The 22,553-nt window shown below is 39.5% G+C and overlaps 1 protein-coding gene and 2 pseudogenes across 1 annotated transcript in view; 2 read left to right on the top strand and 1 right to left on the bottom strand.

The window, feature by feature from the left end:
* Positions 1-16,427, top strand: part of F2R (coagulation factor II thrombin receptor) — a 23,178-nt gene extending 6,751 nt beyond the window's left edge. Inside the window, exon 3 of the mRNA XM_015590334.2 lies at positions 13,249-16,427. Within this exon, the coding sequence (XP_015445820.1) occupies positions 13,249-14,453 (1,205 nt within the window). The 3' untranslated portion in view covers positions 14,454-16,427. The remainder of the gene's footprint in view (positions 1-13,248) is intronic.
* LOC112480882 lies at positions 4,598-4,720 on the top strand (annotated as a pseudogene).
* LOC112480620 lies at positions 4,879-6,869 on the bottom strand (annotated as a pseudogene).
* Positions 16,428-22,553: the final 6,126 nt, after the last annotated feature.

Here is a 22,553-nt window from a genome sequence, read left to right on the forward strand (position 1 = left end):
AAGAGTCGATAGGAAGCATGGCCTTGGTTTATTTTTGGCGATGATGCTAGTATCGAGCCTGCTGCAGTTTTAATAGTCAGAATTTTCTGTATTCCTATTTTGTTGCCACGACCTGCATGACTAGAGGGTTATCCTGAGGGGGTGCAACAGAGGATTAAGAAAAATACAGAGACAGTATATACAAAAGCTGGGGCCAGGTGGGGCACTGCACTGGATAGAGTTACAGTGACCTCGAGGCAAGCTCAGAGCATTTATTATATACTTTTGAAAGTCAAGAGGGAGTGGGAGTCTTCTTCTCAACTTGAAACTTGCTAGCAACCATAATTTCCCAAGGCCTGTCTGTACCTGGTTATCTGTGCTAAACTACAAGCAGCTATCTGCTCACTGTTTTGTTTCTCTGTCCTTGGCAGATTACAACACAGTCAAGTATGGCTTTGCCAATACTTCGACCAGAGGTCCGGCTCAGATCTGGCTCTCTATCTCTCCCCTTTTTTATTTTTTAAGTGCAGATGAAGGTTGCTCTTGGACGTCTCGCAACTGTCTCTGGAGGACTCAGCACCTGACTGAGAATATACAATAAAGAATTAACAGCAACAGTAGCAGACTAAATAAGTACCAGGCAGTATGTTTAAGAAAATTGTAGGGATTAAAGCCTCTTAAATCATCTAAAATTTTCTCGGCTAATTTTGCAGGAATCACAATAGCATCTTTACTGTTTTGGAAGTCAAGAATATGTTTATGAAGATCAGCCTCATCGAGACTGGCATTATTGTCAGTCCATATCTCTTGTAAATGTAATTTAACTTTGTTCCAATCTTATCTCTTGTAAATGTAATTTAACTTTGTTCCAATCCTATTCAGAGGCATTGTAGTCTCGGAATGTGACCTAATCAACACCTTAATTTTTCTGCCTCCTCCCTACATTATTTCCCTTCAGAGACTTTATTCCCTTAATCTTAAGGGGATGTTGAGGGAGGAAGGTCTGTTTTCTGTAACTTCTTCAAAGCTAAGATAGGGCTGTAGTCCCTGCCTACTGGGAATAAATCTCTGAAAGCCTATTCTAAGGGCCCCAGAGGCAGACAATGTGAGGTCGTTCCAGCATGTAGAAGTGGTAGGAAGCTTTGCAAACTAGGAGATATAAACTTAGCAAAAAGATAGAAAAGACAAGTCAAAATTAATAGTAGAGGTAATTGACAATGAAGTTACTTTTTTCATGGCAGTCTGTTAATTCAATGTACACAAAAGTTCCCCGATTTCCTGCATGTGGACTTATCTAGTTTCCGGAACAAGAGCTTAAGATCATCCACGGGTTCACAGGAATAGGTTGCACTTTCCAGTTTATTTTCTGGAGGAAGCTGTGAGGATGCATAAGAAACTGGTTTAATTTGAGATAAATGTACCCAACTGTTGATTCCTTATAATTTGACAGCAGTTGTTTGGGTTGGAGAATCAATCAAGGCCCCTACCGAAAAGACTGGTCAATAGAATACTCCAGTCCTTGTCGCCCTATCCGAGGGGTGAATTGAATAGGAAATTTCCTTCCTTGCTGATGTTTGCCCAGTCCTTTGTTTGGAACAAACCTTTGATTAAGCATTTGAGAGGCTACCACAGAATTTGGACTCATAATTAATACTTCCATGGCAGCCAAAACTTCTTTCCCCATAAATTTACAGGGAGATATTCAAGAATATAAGGCTTAAAATGACCCAAATTGCCATCAGGGTCCTCCCAACATATATATGCAGCACTCTGCTTAGGACAAGTGCCATTCCCTATACCCTGCAAGTCTGGAGAAGCTATATCTATAGGCCATTCTGTGGGCCAGTGTTGAGAGGCTATTACAGACACATCAGCCCCAGTATCTACAATTCCCTGAAAATCTTTTCCGTTAACTTAAGAAGTAAAATAAGGTGTCCTGATGTGACAATCTGAGACCAATATAAATGGTCAGAGGAATCAAATCCTTTAGCTTCTCGGAGCTATGCCAAAGTAACTTTCCCATCCTTCTTATAGGGTAACAAATTAAGTTGAGCAATTTTAGTATTTGGTAAAACCTGTACAATTGAAATAGTAGTTTCTGCCATAACTTTAATTTCTCTTATCGGGAGAGGTCTCTCATAATGGTGGGTACCTCTGAGGGGGGACTAGAGAAAACGCCCCTATTATTTGAGGGGTCCGGGGTAGGCACCATCTCCCTGCAATGGACAGCCATTTACATTAGATTTTAACTGGCATTCATTCACCCAGTGGCGTCTTCGTCTGCTTTGAGGACATAAAGGAGGTTGTGTAGGTGGGGCTGCAACCTTTGCTGTCCATTGACGACACTCTTTAGCAAAGTGACCAGGTCTTCCACATACAAAACAAGCCCCTTTTTTTCCTTTCCCTTTTCGTCCTGCAGGAAGGATCTCCTTTAGGGCAGCGGCAAGAACTGCCCTCTGAACATAAGTAGGATCAATATCAGCACAAAGGCAAATAAAATCATTAATGGTTCCATTTTTCCTATATGGACGTAGGACAGCTTGACAAGTTTTGTTGGCATTCTCAAATGCCAATTGCTTAGTTAACATCTGACCAGCCTCTGGATCCCCTATAAGTTTCCCTACCACCTATAGCAAACGAGCCACAAATTCAGAATAAGTTTCCTCCGGACCTTGTCGAATCCTACTAAGTTCTCCACCTTTCTCTCCTTTGGCAGGCAAAAGTTTCCAAGCTCTTGTACCACATATATTAATTTGTTAATAAGCCTGAAGACTATAAGTCAATTGACTTTGAACCCCAGCATGTTGTCCCATCCCTAGTAACATATCTTGGTTAATGGGCACCCATGGGCCTAATTATGTTGTGCTTGGGCGGCACTTTGATCAAACCATTCTGTTCTCCACAACAAATAATTACCTGGATTCAAACACGCTTTGGCCAACATCTGCCAGTCACGAGGGGCCAATATACCCAAACTCCCTGAGTCAGGCAAGCTAAGGACAAATGGAGAAGTTGGCCCATATGTAGCAGTAGCATCTCTGAGCTCCTTCAGGACTTCAAATGAGACGAGTTCATGAGCTTGTAGCAGCTGTCCTGGATTGTTTGGGTCAGGCTGCTCAATGACGGGACATGCTAAGTAGAAGCCCTGAACATACTCCCCATGATTTTGAGCCCTTCGCAAGCACTGCTGCAAAGGGGAGAACAATGGCCTGTCACTTTCCCTTTCTGTGCTTGGGGCTGCACCATAAATGTCAGCTGCCCGAAGTCATGAGAAAGTGCATCCTCTTCCTCCTCTTCAGTGCCCTCTTCTCTAGCCTCCTGATCTCTGCAAGCCTCCCTCTCCATCCAATTCTTGCTCATACTCAAGAGGCAATGGCTCATTTGCCACTGGCATTGGCATAGGCTTTGTAAGTGGTGGCGGAGGTGCAGAAGGCAGTAGAGAAGCACGAAGGTCCTCATACTTCTCCAAAGTCCTCCACAGTGCAACAACCAAATCTTCACCTCCTCCCCCTGGAGTCTCTGATCCTCTCGGGTGGTATCAAGACAATCCCTTATTAGAGATCATAGAGAAAATGTGAAAACGGGGATCTTATTAGGCCCTTCTGAGGTATAACGTCCTCGTAATTGCTTTCCTATTTTTTTCCCCAGTCTGACTATTTACAGTTCCCTCCTGGAAACCAAGGACAAGTATCTTGCACAAAACTTAAAAATTCTGTTAATTGCTCTCCTTTTACTTTACAGTTTCTAGCTCTAAGCATGGCTTTAAGCATCTGTACATAAAAGATCCTTTCTTGGGATCCAGAATTTCCCATGTTTTACACCCAGCAAAACCAATCCACTCCTTACCTCACACTTCTCTTTAAGTGTTGGATGCGTCCTCCAGGAGTGTCCTTCCATCTGGATGGATGGATGGATGGATGGATGGATGGATGGATGGATGGATGGAGTTCTCCCGTACTCAGTCCCCACATTGGGTCTCACTTGCCACGACCTGCACAACTAGAGGGTTAACCTGAGGCAGGATGACGGAAGATTGAGAAAAACAAAGAGACAGTATATACAAAAGCTGGGGCCAGGTGGGACACTGTACTGAGATGGAGATACAGTGACCTCAAGGCAAGCTCAGAGACTTTATTATGTACTTTTGAAGGTCAAGGAGGAAGTGGGAATCTTCTTAGGACTTGAAACTTGCTAGCAACAATAATTTCCTAAGGCCTGTCTGTACCTGGTTATCTATGCTAAACTACAAGCAGCTGTCTGTTCACTGTTTTGTTTCTCTGTCCTTGGCAGATTATAACACAGTCAAGCATGGCTTTGCCAATACTTCAGCTACAGGTTCAGCTCAGATCTGGCTCTGAGCTGAACCTGTAGCTGAAGTATTGGCAAAACTACATTTTGTGGTTTCTTTCATTTTGCCTTTTGCCCTCTCTTACTTAGACCTAGAACTGTCAGATTTTTATAGGCTGAGTTTTTTTTTTCTGGATTTGAGCTTCCATTTCCCCCAAATACCCTTTCCACATTGACTTTGTGATGGTACTTGGAGAAGCCCACTGAAGTTACGCTCCTTTCCCTCCATCCCAAGGAATCCAATGAAGTTTGCCACTTAAAAGGTCATCGCAGTTATGGCCGTACCACCCTGAATGTGCCTGATCTCATCTGATCTCAGAAGCTAAGCAGGGTCGGGACTGGTTAGTTAGTACTTGGATGGGAGACCACCTAAGAATACCAAATGCTGTAGGCGTTAAAAAAAAAATCATCGCAGGCCTTTATACATTTTTTATTTGCTTTCTAAAGAAACTGCCTTCTGAAATAACAAGAATAATGTGTAATTAACACTTGAAAACAAATTTATTTAACTTTAGGAAAGGATACTGTATAATCTATATTTCAAGTCTGAAATGAATTAGAAGTCAGATATTAAAGTATCATAAAAGAGTGTTTTCGAGTATTTTTTTTTTTTTTTGCTAACCAACAGTAAGAACTGTAAGAAATACACTTTCCATTATGATGCAGTAGCTGTGTGTATGCAATAAATATGTATGGACAATCATTATATATATATATAGATAGGAAACAAACATTTCACCAAAAAATAGTCAACTTTACCAAATGCATTTTCAATTATTTTATACATTATTCTATTTTTTTTTTTTTTAATTCTTGTTACAACCCTTGATTTCATAACCACTGTTAAGTCTCTACCATCATTTAAAACCTAGCGCAGCAGCTACAGTGAATTGTCTGGCGGTTAGCAAAATTGAAAGCCTTGTTTGCTTTGGGAGTTCTGCTTTCCAGAAAGTGTCGTTAATGATTGTTTCTATTATATCTAGAACTTGATTTGTTTGAATTAGGGTTTACGAACTGCAGGAGGACTTGGGTGGGGTTTGGGTTGGAGACAACTTAGTATCAGAAGGAATTGGTGATTATGACCATCCTTTACTGTGAATTAGTTCTCATTTTAGCCTGCTGTCTCCGAGAGAGGCCTGCTGGTGTCCTAACCCCAGTGTCAGTTCCTGGCCTTCAGGAGCCTCCAGGCAAGGGCCACCCATGTTTCCCTTTTGTCATCTTTGTGTCTGCTGCATCCTTGGGTATACTGGCATTTCTACTTTCTGGTTGTCTTTACTTTGTACTTCCCTGTAACCTCTCCTCTCTCAGCTTCCTCCTAGGTTTGCTTTCCTGTGCTTCCAGCTGAATCCCCTCCAGGATGGGAGGGGAGGGGAGGGGAGGGGAAGCAGCCTCTGATACTGGCAACCTCTTACTTCTGCAATCGCTGTTAACCTTTTTTTTCCCTTTAATTCTGGCTTTTCTGTAGCAGAGATTTTTGTCCACTTACTGATCTTGCTTGTGTTCCATCTTAAACAATATTTTAAAAATTTACTTTTCTGTTTTGTCCTTGAATGTCTCTACTACATCTGTCCTGTCTATGAGGGCTGGGTTGTTGGCATGGGTTGGTGTGTAGCCAAGGTCAGCAAGACTCCTGAATTCCCAAGCAACAGCTGTGGGCATCAACTAAAGTATATTCATGTGGCCATGTACTACCTGCTATAGTTAACAGGATGGACCGATTTATTTGTTTAGTGAAATGCTTTTTAAAAAATTGTATTCTTTTAGGAGGAGGTCCTGAATTCACAAGTATTTTTTAAAGAGACAGGGTAATGTGCTGTGGTTCAAAGAGTGTGAGCATTGGAGCCAGGCAGATCTAGGTTCAAATCCAGGTTCCTCCACTTACTAGCTGTGTGACTTTGTTTTTTGTTTGTTTTCCATTGGTTGTCAAATAGCCTTTAATTGAAATAGTTTCCTGTGTAGTTTTTAACTAGCTGGGCATTCTACTGCTGATGTCATCTGTGATGTCATGAGGGTGGCGGCCATCAACATTGTAATCCACAGACTGGGCAGTCCCCAGGATCTCTTTAATGGTTCCAGAGAGTCCACTAGCTAAAGATTGGTGCTGAATCATTTGGGTAGAGTTGACAACCTCATCAAAAGTGATATTTCCACTATACTTAATGGTTTTTTTGCTTTTTTCTGTTTTGTTGGTTCCTCGAGCACTTTGATGATCAAAGCAGAAGCAGAAGGTACTACCTCAGTCGGGGCCTATCTGTTCTGAATGATCAGTTTCGCTATAATCCTCAGACCCTTCTAATCACCGGTTGCTTTGCTAATGACATCACCAACCTTTTTGGAAGACAGACCCTGGGGGCTGATCTCGCGGGCCTAGGCAGACGTGGCACCAACTTCCACATGGTTCTCCTTAGGTCTATGATTTTGATCTCATTGGGATCAAACTTCAGTGGCACTGTGGAGGCAGCTGGTGTTGGAGTGATGTCTGGGAGCTCAACAGGACAGAAGTTGAAAGAAGGACTCAACCTGGAGCTCTGGTGACCCGATTCTTATGCTGTGAGAAAGAATTCAAGGGCAAGATGAACATCAAGCAGGGAAGCATAGGGTTTATTAAAGCAAGAGTACACGCATAAGAGAATGTGGGCGAACTCAGAGAGCAGGTGGCACTGAGGATGTCTGGATCATGGGCTTGTGTTTTTCTTGAGGGCAGGGCCTGGAGATGTGCTACTGACATGGCCTTGTTTTCTCCTCCTAGTGGGCAGGGGCTTGGTTTTTCTGCTCTTTCTTTGGTGTTTCCGGAACTGTCATGGCTCAGGTGCATGATACAAGCCCCGGTATTTGCAGTGTAGATGATTTTATAATGATAGTATTATGATTAGCCAAAGCTGGACAAAGGACAAAGGAAAAACCTCAGAGCCTTATCCAGGAGAGGAGGGGACATCCCAAGGCTATCTGTCTTGCCTCAGGATGAACCCATATTCAGGACTATGGAAGAAAGTTGCACCTTGGCCTCTTCTGAGCTGAAAGCCAAAAGCTAGCTGTGTGACTGTGAATTAGTTACTTTGCCTCTGTGCCTCCCTTTTGTTCATAAAGTGAGAATTGTAATATTTATCTCAGAAAAATATTAGGGTTACATAAGGTGAAGTAAGCGAAGTGTCTGGCACATAGTAGGTGCTCAACAAATGTTAAGTGTTTTTTATTTATGTACCAGTTTCTCCACATTCCAGAAAAGCCTCTGAGGAGTTGGTAGCAAATGAATTCTATAAATGTAAATCTGTGTTCACTCAAACATTCAAGAACTTTTTCCCCTTCAAAACTAAGACAAAAAAAAAAAAAGCAAAAACCCTTCTCTGTAGTTTCTGGTGGCAAGTAAATATATAAAAAAAAAAAGTTTGGGTTTTGTTTTTTTTTACTTTTTATTATGGAAATTTGCAAGTATACCCAAAAATGAATAATATAATAACTCTCTCCCCCATATCTTGTTTTATCTATACTCTCACTTTCCTACTCTCTGAACTGGACAATTTTTCAAGTATATTTTTCAAGTATATTTCATTCATAAATATATCAGCATGTATTCTCAGAGATAAAAACTCTTTTTTTCACATAACCACATCATAACACTTAAAAAAATGAACAATTTCTTAATATCATGGACTCTTCAGTCAATGTTCAGATTTTGCTGATTGTCTTATAAATGCCTTTCTACAGTTATTTGAATCAGGGTCAGAGAAGGCCCACCCATTACATTTGGTTGATATGTCTCTTCCTTTTTAATCTGTAATTGTTCCCCCTCCTCTTTTTTTATTGCTGTTTATTTGTCAAACTGGGTCATTTGTCCTAAAGACTTTCCTACATGCTGGCTAGCTGCATCTTGTAGGGTTGTTCAACAGGCTCATATGTCCTCTGCATTTTCTGTAATGTGATAGGTGTATTTAGAGACGTAATCAAAATCAAGTTTTGTTTTTCCGCAAGACTACCTCAGCAGGGGTTGCTCTGTACTTCCTATTACATCACTGCCAGATTCTCTCTTTTTGAGATTTTAGGATTACTTGGTGGATTCAGGTGTTGTCAACTTGATCTAACTGTTATAAAGTTCTCCATCACGCTTCACCGAACAGTTTTAGCAACCACTGATCATCATTGAACTAAATCCATCATTTCGCTGAGCTTCAAAATGATGCTTTTCTAAATCTGTTATTGTGCCCGTGTTTATGAGCTGGAATTATTTTTAAAGAACTTTCTCTCATTGACTATTTGGTTTCACTGAAATATTGTTTATTTAGAAAAGGCAGGATAAAATGCTTGAATCTTGTCTTTATCCATTTTTCAGATTAGGTCCCTTAATTTTCTCCAAAGGTGACCAAAATGGTTTTATTTTCCTTTGAGTAGCATTATGAACCCATGGATCTCAACTTGCAACATATTTACAATGTTTCAGTGCATTTTCATCATTATTCTTTTGATGATCTATTGCCACACCTTCGCCAGTGGGAGCCCCTTCAGGCTGAATTGAGACTTTGTGACCTGACCCTAATATTCTCTAAGGATGTTCAAAGCTCATCTTGTGTGTGTTTCCCACCCCAGATCTGGAACCAGCCATGTCTTATTAATGAGCACCGCTTCTTTTCATTAAAAAATGGTGTTCGTTTGCATTGGAAGCAGTGGGGCGTTACAATAATGCTGCTGTTTTCCTCTTGATGGAGTTAGTATGTTTCTATTATTTTTCCATCATCCTCTTCTTTATTTCTCTTTAGCTTGTAGTATTGATTCGCTTGTAGAGAAGTGCAGGGTACAGCTCTCCTGATCTGTGTGCAATGCGGGCAAGGTCCTGGGACTTCTGCTTTAATTCCCCAAAAACCTACAGGACAGAGCCCCGAGTCAGAACCAAGGCTGGTGTGATGGGAGGCTGGCATGGTATAAATCTCAAGCTCACACAGGACCTCGAAAGAACATCTAGTCACCAGTCTGCTTCCAGGCTAGATCTCAAGTCAGAAAAAGCATTGCCTGATTTAGTAATTTTTAAAATCTCCAGTTAGAAAGTCCATATTTAAGCTATTTAGCAATATGCTACATTCAATAATAAAGCTAGTCAGAAGTCATTTAGAGAAACCTCAAGTAAGTGAAACTTAGAAGTACGAGAATTGATTTTAGGACCCGAGCTGCTTTTTTATGTGAAACCATAATTTAACAACAGAAACACAGATGAATTACAAGAGCTTTTGGCACCCTGACAAGCGCTTTCTTTTTGACCTATTAGTTGTGCTAGGACTGGAAGAAAAGTGAGATATTCAAACTCAAATTTCAGCCTAAGGGGCTTGAGCTAGTTGGATATAACTAGTCACCTGGAATTGGTTTTGTTCTTTTTTTGATGCTGGTACATTAAACAAAAAATTTTGGAGATGTTCTTCAATACTGCAAAAGCTTTCAGACTATCAAACCTATAGTGGCAAGAAAAGGTGACACCTTAGGCAATAATATTTTATCCACTGATTATGCATTCTTCCTGGAGTCTAGCCTATAAAAATTTCATGTTTTAGTGGGTATTAGTGGGTATTTGCCCTAAACACTATACTACCCAAGAGGCCTAGCCAGGGAAGAAATTTTTGAAAACCAATAATTATTGCCAAAATATTAAGTATAGAGTAAAACCTAATGAGAGTTTTATTTTCAGATCAAGTGATAGTATCTAAGAAGCTCGGTTATGAGAATTCACTGGCTTTCAAATTGTATTACTTCTCTAGGTAGTATCTTGATTCCTGTGTGTGTGTGCATGCGTGTGCGCGTGTGTGCATGTGCAGGCATGTACTATTTTTTTCCCTCCGCGCGTGACAAAAGTCCTTAATCTGTCCAGGTTCCGCAAACTGCAGAGAATTGTGTTATTTTAAGGTTCCTCTGAGTCAGCATTTTTAAGGACTTTAAGGACATGTATCTTTGTGGTATTAGAATGCTAGAACCCATTCATTCTTTTCTTTTAGCTCCTACACAAGTATTCATTATGACCTTGAGGGTAGCCTCACATCCCACAGAGACTATCGGTACCAGTGCCAGGCCACCGTGTGACTGGGTCAAGGTTCACACAGAGTAAGTTAGATGCATCACAGAGGGAAGAAAGTGATACTTCTGGAAAAGGCTGTGAATTTGAAATTTGATATACAGCTCTGAATGCTGGCACTCTATACTTTGCAACCTGTTCATGTCCCTTATCATACTAAAAAACTAAATATTGCTAAATAGGCGGGAAGAGCAGCCTAGATTCCATTTTAATTTTAAATAATCAAGAGTGAGCAAATAGTTGAGTCTAGAAGCAAGCTACATTGAAGTGAGAGGGGAAAGATAATAATTTTTTCCATTGATGAATTTTCATAGTTTACAAAGCGAATGTGTGTTCAGTTTCACACAGGGTGCTCCTGGCTGCCAGATTTGTAGGCCAGACAGGTATTGGAATCTCATTTTAATGATTCTGAGACTGGGTTCGGAAGGGTTAAGTGACTCCTGGCAGTGTCAATATTAGAATGTAAATCTGTGATTAAAAGCTAATTTAAGGACCACCTAGCACATACAGGGTGCTGGTAATTCAAAGATTATTAGGAACGGTTTCTTACCCTCGAGGGACAATCTAGACATATCTGTGTACTCACGGACTCCTCACCAGAGACATTTGTCCTTTCCCTGTGATAGGTCTCCTGCCAGGCCACCCCTTCACCCTCAGGGTGAAGTAAGTCATGACCTTACTGAGGTGGTCTGACCCCAACTTTTCACTGCCAGGCCCTGTTCTGTTATTGTCTCTCAGCCGGTACTAATCTAGCTTTGCTCTTCATTTTGGAAATAGATGTCAATGTATTATATTTTATTTTCTGGTTCTAGAACTTGCAATGATTGGTTTCTTTGCTAATATTTTCTATTTTTCATCCATTTCAATGAAATATTTTCCTTTACTTCATTGAGCATTGTCATAATACATCCTTTACGAATCCTTCTCTGCTAATTTCAACATCTGGGTCATCTTGGGATTGGTTTGCATTGATTATATTTTTTCCTTGAGACTGGGTCACACTTTCTGATTCTTTTTATATCAAATGATTTTAGATTGTATGCTGGACATTGTCATACTGTAAAGACTCTGGATTTTGTTTTATTCCTCCACAGAATTTTGGCGTTTTTGTTTTAGCAGGCAGTTCATTTGGTCGGACTCAAACTGCAAACTCTCTCTCATGAGCAAAAAGCTCAATAGCACTTGCTCTTTTATCTTTAGCAGAGCTGCTTTGCATCTTCCCTAGACATGCATGGTTCAAGAGTCGCCCTAAGCCTGGGACAGAATTTACATTGGAATTTAGGGCTGGCCCTCTCTGAGATTCTGTCTTCAGTTTCCATTGTCTGTAGCTGCCCTGAACTCTGTCCTCTGGTTCTTCGGGCCAGAAAGATTGCGGGCTTTCTGTCTGAGTCTTAGCCATCTTTATGGTACTGAATTTGACCTTCTCTCAAGCTAAAAGCCACTGCAAACAAGAAACGCACCAGATATCATCCTTTCTTTCAATATTCATTCCACCCCCCTCCCCAGCATTACCCTATGAACCTAAATGCTTTCAGGTCAGCGATTTGAGGCAGGAAGGGAATTGTAATTGTACTCCAGGGTTTGTCATCTTATTCTAGGGATGGTTGGGTCTGGTAGGACTTTACAGAGCCCTGGCAGAAGCAGAACTATCTTTTATTGCATTATGCCTCTCTGTGTAGGTTTTAAAAGGAAGGGTCTACTGCTGAAAAATAAACCCCAAATTTGGAAAATCCACTGTATTTATCCCACTTCCAGTTTTACTTCTGCATGACCTGCATGTCCAGCCTTTGTTGTGAACACTCCCAGTGACAGATACCTTGCCCTTTTTCCTCTGTGGTTTCTCTCCCCACTCCTCAGCTTCCCAGTTTCAACAAAGGCTTTTTGTTTTACTTGCCTTAATGGCAGTATTTTAGCAAAGCTCCTTGGAAAGAAAAGCTGGTTGAAGTCCAGTGGCTAAGTGTTGCATTTATTTGATGAACATTTCAAATGGATGTTTTGGAAGAAGGTGATAAAAGGAAGTATGCACCTGAGCCTTTATTTTGATTCCTGAGTGATACTCAGAAGAGCCTGGTTGGTCTGGCATCTGCCTTGATGCATGTAGCATTCTGGAACTGGGCCAAGGAAGGCCATCAGCCTAGAATATCTGCTACTCCACTGACCTGCTGAGGAAGGAGACAGAAAGATGACTGAGGTGGTAGGTCCCTTGTGGTTATATTATAAGATAACCCAAGGGACTGTGGTTTGGACCCAAATATGACGAGAGATTTGGGACATTGTATTTTGTAGACAAACTAAAGATAGTAGAGCAAAACTGTTGTATGTGGATAATGGTCATGGCATTTGGAGCCCTCCCTACTCTGAATTTGCCTGTCACGCTATAACCTTTAAGAAATCTCCTCAACTTTCCATGGATTTTCATTGGGAGGGATGGGTTTCAAGAAGTGCTACAAACTACATGGAGAAGATGTACATGTGAAGGCATATGGAAGTAAGAGAAGTCATATAGCCTGGGAGCGATTTGTTTATATAGATGGTGGCTCGTGTAGAAAGTGTAATATAGGAATCACTACTTTTTCCCTTCATGTCAGGGACTGAGCCACTCCTGAGGTCTGCGGGCCAGATCTCTGAAAGTGTATCATTCACCTCTATCCCTCTGAGGAGCAGAGTTTTAAAAGTGTTTGCTTGTGCCACAATATAATAGTGTACAGTATTTTGGGTTAGTTAATTCTCTGATAAAGTCTGTAATCCATTTGTGCTTCACCTGCTCTTTACTCGCCACTCTCCTAGCTAGAAAACAGAAAGCAAAAGTGAAATGTACTCTCTCTTTGTCTCTTTTGCCATTTTAATTCATTCTCTTCTCTTATTTCTAAAAGAATTTTCAGAGTCAAAAGCAGCAAATGCTTCTGCGGCTCCCCGGTCATTTTTTCTCAGGAATCCCAGTGATAGATTTGAAGCGCTCCCACTGGAAGACTATGAAGAGAAAAATCAAAGTGGATTCATTGAAGACAGATTAAGCTCCATCAATCAAAGTGGTCTTCTTCAAAAACCACCCCCTGCATTCATCTCAAAAGACGCCTCAGGATATCTGACCAGCGCCTGGTTGACTCTCTTTATCCCTTCCATCTACACGGGCGTGTTTGTAGTAAGCCTTCCTCTAAACATCATGGCCATCGTTGTATTCATCTTGAAAATGAAGATCAAGAAGCCTGCTGTGGTGTACATGTTACACTTGGCCACGGCGGATGTGCTCTTCGTGTCTGTGCTCCCGTTTAAGATCAGCTACTACTTTTCTGGAAGCGATTGGAAATTTGGGTCTGAAATGTGTCGCTTCGTCACTGCGGCGTTTTACTGCAACATGTATGCCTCCATCATGCTCATGACAGTCATCAGCATCGACCGGTTTCTGGCTGTGGTGTACCCCATCCAGTCCCTCTCCTGGCGTACTCTGGGGAGGGCGTCCATCATCTGTGTGGCCATCTGGGCTATGGCCATCTCAGGGGTGGTGCCTCTTCTCCTCAAGGAGCAAACTACCCAGGTGCCGGGGCTCAACATAACCACCTGCCATGACGTGCTCAATGAAACCCTGCTCGAAGGCTATTATGCGTATTACTTCTCAGCCTTTTCTGCTGTCTTCTTTTTTGTGCCGTTGATCATATCCACAGTCTGTTATGTGTCCATCATTCAGTGTCTTAGCTCTTCCGCAGTTGCCAACCGGAGCAAGAAATCCCGGGCTTTGTTCTTGTCAGCTGCTGTTTTCTGCATTTTCATTATTTGTTTTGGACCCACAAATGTCCTCCTGATTCTGCATTACGCATTCCTTTCTCATAATCCTTCAACAGAGGCTGCCTACTTTGCCTACCTCCTCTGTGTCTGCGTCAGCAGCATAAGTTGTTGCATTGATCCCTTGATTTACTATTATGCTTCCTCTGAGTGCCAAAGGTACCTGTATAGTATCCTATGCTGCAAAGAAAGTTCTGATCCCAGTAGTTATAACAGCAGTGGTCAGCTGATGGCAAGTAAAATGGATACCTGCTCTAGTAACCTGAATAACAGCATATACAAAAAGCTATTAACTTAAGAAAAGGGACTGCTGGCGGGTTAAAAGAGCAAATAATCTGAGGATTTTATTAGTCCCTGCCAAAAAAATATTTACTTTACCATCTAAAACCACAAATGTATGATTTGTATGTCTCTTAAGAGAGCTGTTAAGCATATGTATTTGTTATTTACAGAAAAAGATAACATGAATTTAAGACAGTTATTCCAAATCAGTATTTCCAATACTACAATAATAACTGAATGCTACTTTTTTTATATATTTAGGTGACTTGCTATACATATGTGTGTGTGTATGTATATATATGTGTATGTATACACACACTTGTATCAGTTGCAGTGCAGTAGAGAATAGGCATTTTGAAACCCTCTCTTTTCCCTCAGAGATTATGAAAATAAACTCTGGTTCTCTGATTTAATATGCAGCATTTAGGATGGTGGAGTTTATCCCTGAACATCTGAAGATGTCCATCAGTAGTTAGGGATCCTGTAGTTTAGACTTCCACAGCTTTTACAAATAAGTGTATTTTGAAATTTTTCAGCAGTTTTAAGTTATTGAGAGAGAAGACAGTACTGTCTGTGAGTAGAAAAAGTGCTCCTGTTTTTTTTTTTTTTTCATTTTAAACATATCAAAGTTTAAATTCTTTAACTTATGAAAACGTGATATGAGTAGCATTTTTGATGTTTTACACACTGTGCATGTAAACCAAGAATGAGAGTGGTCTCTCTAGTGACCTGAGGTTGGTTTTCAAACCCACCCCTGGAGGAAAGACTCAAAGCACTACATACATGGCAGGGTCGTTTCAGACACGGATCGGCCAGAAACCCTACTGCTGGGCCTCCTAGATTGTAGAGGGATCAGGACCACCACATTTGCTCTTTCCTCCTGGGATTTCCTCAAGGGTCGGCTGTGAACTGATTGTGCTTATTACAAATTGGCTAAGTAGGATGTGCGAGTGCAGAAGATAATGAGCATAAGAGTTATCTGCCCGTTTTAAGAACAGAGAAAGAAGGCACGTTTACTTCCAGCAGTTATCCTACAAGGTCCATTCTCAGATGGAAACCCCCGTGGAGCAAACACGAATACCTATTATGTGCTCTAGGTACTCTGATGAGTGCTGGGCAATAGAGTTGAATAAAACTGAGACCTGCCCTCAAGGAAAACGAATTAGACTAATACATACAGTGCGATATGTGTATAATAAATGTCATTATCTAAAGAAGCATTTTTAGCCAGATGTCATCAAACAAGTTTCACACAGCCTATCAACTGAAGAACTTTGAACATTTGAATTATTGCTTCCTATGGTTATAACTTGAGATGAAAACATAATACAATACAGGAAATGTATTTTTACAGATGAATCCTTCAGTCTACATTAATTGGATGCTGTTTATTTACAAATGTTTTCAATAAATTACTCAAATCATATTTTTTAAAAAGAATTATGTCAGTCCGATTGGAAATAACGGAAGAAAATTAAATTGACTTTGAAATCTAGCAAAATTATATTTTCCATTCACTTTTCTTACTAATTAATTAGATGATTTTTAAAGCATTTTTTAACCACATGATAAGTGTCAAGTACAGAAAGTCCTCATGGATTTGACAAAATAATTTGAAAATTAGGTTGAGTTGTATCTTTTTTCCATATAAAAAAATGTTTTTTTAAACCAAAAAAAGTACAAAGTTGCAAGGCAAATGCTTACCTATTTAAAAGAAACTATTTCCAAATGCTATGTAATAATTTACATTAAAGTATGTATTGTAAGTAGCAGTGAGCATTGATTTTATTAATTTAGTTACTGTTCATTTTATCCAACTCAGTGGAGATTTACTATCATTGTTTATTCAATATGTATATATTAAAATACCTCTGACTTAATATGACTATCATTACTATATTATCAGTCTATACTTATATCACTGTTTCTATGTTCTCTTTTTTAAAAATGTATATAACCTATATTAATAAACATAAAAGTTTGCATGGTATCTGTTTGGAATAAATTTTTATTGTATCTTTCAGGGCCCTGACAGGAAGACCAGTCTAAAGGTTTAGCTGAGGAGCATTTAATGAAGAAGTGATTTGCAGAGGTGTGGACAGGGTTAAGGTAGCCAGCAGGGACTAGCAATTAAGGAAAGCTGTTAACCACTGAGGCCCAAAGGGGTGGAGGAGAGAATACACTGACCCCCATTCTCTGATTTTTTGCTAGTGCCTCACATTGTACCTGATCTTAACCCAAACCCAGAGGTCAAGAGAACCTGAGTGATGTAGTCCATAAAGGGCTGCTTCTTGCAGCATAGAGAATGGATCTGGTGGTGGGGAGCGAGCACGATTTCTACCAGAGGCATTGGGTAATTAGCTTTCTGGGTCTTTTTTTTTTTTTTTTCTTAATCCCTTCTTAGGAAAATTCAAAGTTATATCATTGAGAATATGTTCAGACTCTTGGGTTTTAGGAATAGATGATAGAGTCTGCAGTTCTTTCCTAGTAAAGAGAGAAGCTAATGTCAGAGGCAGGATGACATGTTGGAACCCCAAAAAAGGGCTTCCCTTGAGTGAGATCCTTTGCCATCTACCATGCTTTGGGGTAGGTAGAAGGGAGGAAGGGAAATTAAAAGCAAAATTACAAGTACCTCTGAGAGATGAAAATCAATAAAAACTTCTGATGTTGTATTTCTAGATTCATACTCAACAGGAAAATTATTTCAACTAAACAGGAGTTCTGTTAACACAGAGAATTTTTAAATTAACACATAAGTTTAGGTTTCTGAGGCCTGGACTCTCCACAAGTGTTTCAGGAATAGATGTATTGGATAAAGTCAGTCCAGCTCATGGCCACCAGATATAGGATCCCCACTTTAACCAGAAAGTGACCTTTAAACTCTTCTATTGTTGTTTTCCAAAATACATTTGAATCCAAAAAACACACTGGATCTTCTTGACACAAAATGTTTGTTTTTTTCCACCAAGTCAAAAATAGGATTTTTATGGAAAAGGAAATAGTTGGCTGTTGAATATAGATGTGGAAAATTTTAGGTTATATTTCTGAATTTAAGAAAGAGAAGTTTTGAGTTCCGAGAGCAAGTGGAAAAAGTTAAGCAGTGTTTCATGAGCAAGCTTTTTAAGGTTTTCTGGAGCCTGGACCCTCCACTAGTAGCTTATTTTTACCTAGGTATCATAGTAAAAATTAAAGGTGAAAGCAGGCACCAACAGTAATTTCCCGGCAGAATTTGCATAGCTATGCAGCTATTCCTTGACCATGGATAAGCCTATTTGTGTTTTATGAAGGAGGTGCAGTTAAGTAAGCTGCAGTCTGAGCAGAGAGGAGAAATGCTCCAATGCAGTGATTCTCAGAGTCCTTAAAACCCTTTCAGATGTACACGGTCAAAACATTTTAAAACATAAGACATTATTTGCCTTTATTTGGTCTGATTCTCTCATGAGTATACTGTTGAGTTTTCCAGAGGCTACGTGACATATGATAGTGCAACAGATTGAATGATGAAGAAGATATGAAAATCTGACTTCTATTAAGCCTGCCATTATTTTTAAGTGAAAAATATTTTCAAAAGTTCTTTATTTTAATATTTAATATGATAACTCTTGGTAGATATAATCAAAGGTTTGGTGCTAAACCGGATATCTAGAAAAAGAAAAAGGCCTTGATTTGTAGCATTTGTGTTTCCATGGCGTAAATACTTCCTCTGTTGCCAATTTGAAGCTTCTAATTGGCTTTACAGTTGACTTGAAAAATTCTTTTAATACTGAATCTCATGAGCTGGTACAGCTGACTCCAGGTGGACATAACCTACTTTTGGGGGGTCCTAAATAATTTTTAAGTGTATTAAGGTGTCCTGATCCAAAAATGTTTGAAAACCCTGAACCTATGGAAGATTTTCCATCTTCATTGCATTCAAGAAGACATAGATACTGGTCATAATTATAAAGCACAAAGGGGCAAACAGTTGGCTTACAGCTTTAGGCTACCACATTAGGTTTCTGGCAGCCCCATAGCTAAGGAGGTCAGTATCTTAGAGCAATAGAACTGATTCAAGGCAGACGGTTCAGTGTGGCTTGGAAAGCTTTGTGTGAGGCCTCCTTTCCATCCAGCTGCTGTGACCCATGCATGGTGCCATCACTATAAAGTGAACATCAAGCTCCATGCTTCTTGTCTTGGGGTCTGTTGACTGAAGGCTGCCAGAAAACTGAAAACTGAAAACCAGAGGTCAGATTCAGCAGCATCTTGAAATTCAGATAGCATGGTATGTTTCTACCCAGCTGGCTGTGTGTTTATCACTTCAGGAAATGACTCATAAGCCCCAAGGAGATTAGCTTTGAAAGCTGCATTTATAGTGGCCTGAAAATATTGGGTGGTGGCAAAGCCAGTCTGGCTCTTTGCCTTCTTAATAACCACAGAAGTGGGCCATTTTAGTGTGCTGTGCTGTGACTCCGTCCAGGGGAATAAGAACAGGACCAAGCGTGCGATTGCAGCCCTGAGATGCATTGAAGGACAAGACCGCAGTTGTTTTGTATGTCTTTTTGTTGTGTTGTTTCTTGTCCTGAGATACCTAGTTGCTCTTGAAACTGGCCAACACGATGTCAAAAAAATTTTTTTTAATGTATACCTGTCCTCTAGGAGCTAACTAGTTTTTGGATTTAATTATAATACATGATACGTTAAGTATAGAATATGAAGACCTCAGATTTTAGAATTTTATCAATCCTGTCTTGTTAGAAGGAAGTTTTAGAAAATTTAAGTCAGTTTTCATTTCTGGCTATACATTGAATCACTAGAAAGCTTATAAAAAAAAATTCCAGTGCCCATTCCCCGCTTGACCAACAGGAATCTGAATCTTTAGAGGCGGGGCTTGGACATAATTGTTTTCAAGCTCCTCAGGAGATTCTAATGTGCAAGCCTGAGTTGATACCACTGCTTTAAGGGACTGCTTCTCAAATTTAACATGCATTCAAATTATCTGGGGGTCTCATTCAACTGCAGACCATGATGTAGTAGATCCAGGGGTAGGTCTGCATGTCTAACAAAAATTCCCAGACGATGTTGACATTGTGGTTCCTTGGACAGCTCTTTGAGTAGCAGGGCCCTAAGATATGGCCCTGAAGCAAAATTTAGCCATGTTGGAGGTTCAAGCACTCAGAAAATTCAATTCCTATAGCCTTCAAATTTCCTGGGGGCAATTTTTAAAATTGTGGTAAAATTGGGACAGTTTTAGTTTAGCAGTAGTATAGATAGATACTCAATCAAAATTTGTTTTAGGTGATATTTGTCTTGCTGTATATTTTCTCCCCTCTTGGATTCTTTTCTAGGGGGAAAGATAGCTTAAAAGGTTCTAATCTCATATATAAAGCCATTTCAAAAGAGGCTGGGGGTTTAGAGTGGCGACCCAACTTCTGTTTATAAAGATAGTGCCTGGCAGATAGCAGCAGTGCCTGGTTGTCAGAAAGCAAATGTTGATATGTTTCTTGTCTCTGGGTTTAGTTGAAAAATGGTGACCTCAGCGACATGCTGGGAGTGGAAGTCAGCATCAAGAGCTTCAGTCTTGCTGGTGCTGGAATGAGTAGCTTTGGAAACCCTCAAGAAAATGAATCACCCCAGCGGTCATCCTTAGGGGTGCATGACTCCACTGTGCCAAGGGAAAAGCAAAGATTCAGAAAATCGACTCTGGGAACACGTATTAGCAGCACATACAATAAACCTGAGGTAAATTCTTCATTACAGAACCCTCTTCCAAGTAGATGAAAAAACTACTAAATGGTGAAAGAGAAACTAAAATATAGAGAAAAAAAAATGTTACATCTCAGCAATAATCAAATAGCTGCAATTTCAAACAAGAGAGCACTGGCTCCTATCTAATTAGCAGTGCTTTTTTTCTATGATGGTTATAAACTGCTCTCTAAGGAAGGAAAGAAAGAAGAAAAATATACATACCAGCAAGAGGAAGAAAATGCTGGTAGACATGCTTTAGGAAAGCAATTTGACAAATGCCATCACCCTGAAGATGTTCATTACTTTGGACCCTGTTGTATGACTCCTGGGAATCTATCCTCAAGAAATAATTATATATAACAACAACAAAAAAAGTAATAGACTTCTAGTTTTTAATAGCATTCTTATTTGTATATTAACAAAAGACTGAAAACTCCCTAGATGTTCAACCCTAGAGGGCTGCTTCTCCAAAAAGACTATTATGCCCATTTAAAATGATATGTATCAAGTATGTATAATGGCACTGAGAAGTATTTACAATATTGAATTTTTAAAGATGCAATGATGTTTATGTGGTATGAAAGCAACAATATAGGAGGAAAAAAAATAGATCCATGTGGTATCTATTAGCAAAGACTAATGGGAAATATACCAAAACATTCAAACTGTTTGCAGAGTAGGGCTACTTATTTCCTTTTAAATATTTCCTCTCTCTTTCCTGCGGATGTATATCTTCTCTGCCGAAAAAGCAATCCACATTAAAACAGAACAAAAATCATCAAACAAGAAGAAAAACAAAAAGAAAACCTGTTACCACATTTTTTATTCTCTTCCCAAGGTGCAAAGGTGCACAATGTTAGCTGTACTATAATTTTTGAACAGACACTCTTAATTAAGCATTTCCTGGCCACAATTAGTATTTCATGCTTCAATAAGTTATTAAAGCAGGGGATAAAAGCATTAGAAAATTCTGATTCTACGCCTACATTTGACATCTTCAACATTCTTCCCAAATTATCTTGTGGAAACTTGGAGTTTTCCAAAACTTGAAAATTTTAAAATGTCTTTCGCCAGACTCTGAAGCCAGAAATGTCTCTGCTTGTCCCTGACCACTACCAGAACATTCCGCACAGCATTTTGTCAACTTACATCATCAGAGCTGGACGTTTTCCTCTGGTAGACTTTATACTTACACCAAAAGGGCTGCTCATTTATTTTCTCCTGGAATTATCTTTCCTCAGGCAGCCAAAATTAATTTGCTCGAAACAAAACAAAAACTTTATCTTGACCAATTTCATTCCATAATTATGTTAGTCTTCTTATTCTTAAAATTGATTTACATATGTAATCCACGTATTATCTGGTATTTAAACAATTTGATGAATGTTGTGTAAGCTCCTTTTAAAAAATACTGGAGCATCATTTCTTTATCTTACTTCTGCCTTTCTTGACCCATGTTGTTGGGTCCTTAATTTCTCTTGTTGCTTTTTTTATAGCTATCAAATTAAATGATCCATTTGGTGAAAATGAACCAGACACCCACAGGCTTGCTATTTCTATACAAGGAAGGCAGCATAAGTACTTGCTAGAACCACTACTTGCAGTAGTGGCCACACTGTTTCTTAAAATGGAATCCATGAAAATTATCTGGGCTGCTTAATACAATGCAGATTTCTAGGCTCCATCCCACACCTACAGGCAGAATTTCTGTGATGGCACTTGGACCATCTACATTTTAAATAAGAGGCAGGGGTGATTTTTAATGCACATCAAATTTCGAGAACCACAGCACTACTTTTTAAAAGAAACCGCTGACCTCGTATATTTTGTGATCAGCAAACAGGAAATTACATTTTAAGTGTTAAGATGCTAAAGTTTTTCAGAATTATTCTACAGATTATCATATCTATCTATCTGCAAAGTTTTTAGAGTATTAGAGTCTCTAGATTTCCCCTAGATATTGGCCCTAAATATTAGAATCGAAAGATTCCATTGAAAGATTTAACCTAACAAAAATTGTCTCTTGTTTACTTTGCCTTGTATGTATAGAAAAGGGCACTAATCTATATTCTTTAGAGACACAATTCAATGCTCTGTTTTTAATGTATTTTTTGAATAGATAACACTCAAATTTTAAGAGAAAAAGGATGTACAGTGAAAATTTCCCCTCACACCACTGTCATTTCCTCAGAGGCAACCACATCAACTGCTTTTTTTATGGTGTTAGATGTATTTTAAAAATGATCTGGAAACTCATTATCACTTTTAGGGGGCAAAAGGAGAGTACACAATAGGCCTCATTATTTTAAAATTGTATCTTTGAGTTTTGAAAACTGTTGACATAAAGATATCAGTCAGGCACTGCTACGTAATGAACTACACAAAACCCTAG

The sequence above is a fragment of the Pteropus alecto genome, unplaced genomic scaffold, assembly GCF_000325575.1.
Source record: "Pteropus alecto unplaced genomic scaffold, ASM32557v1 scaffold20, whole genome shotgun sequence".
Lineage (NCBI taxonomy): Eukaryota > Metazoa > Chordata > Mammalia > Chiroptera > Pteropodidae > Pteropus > Pteropus alecto.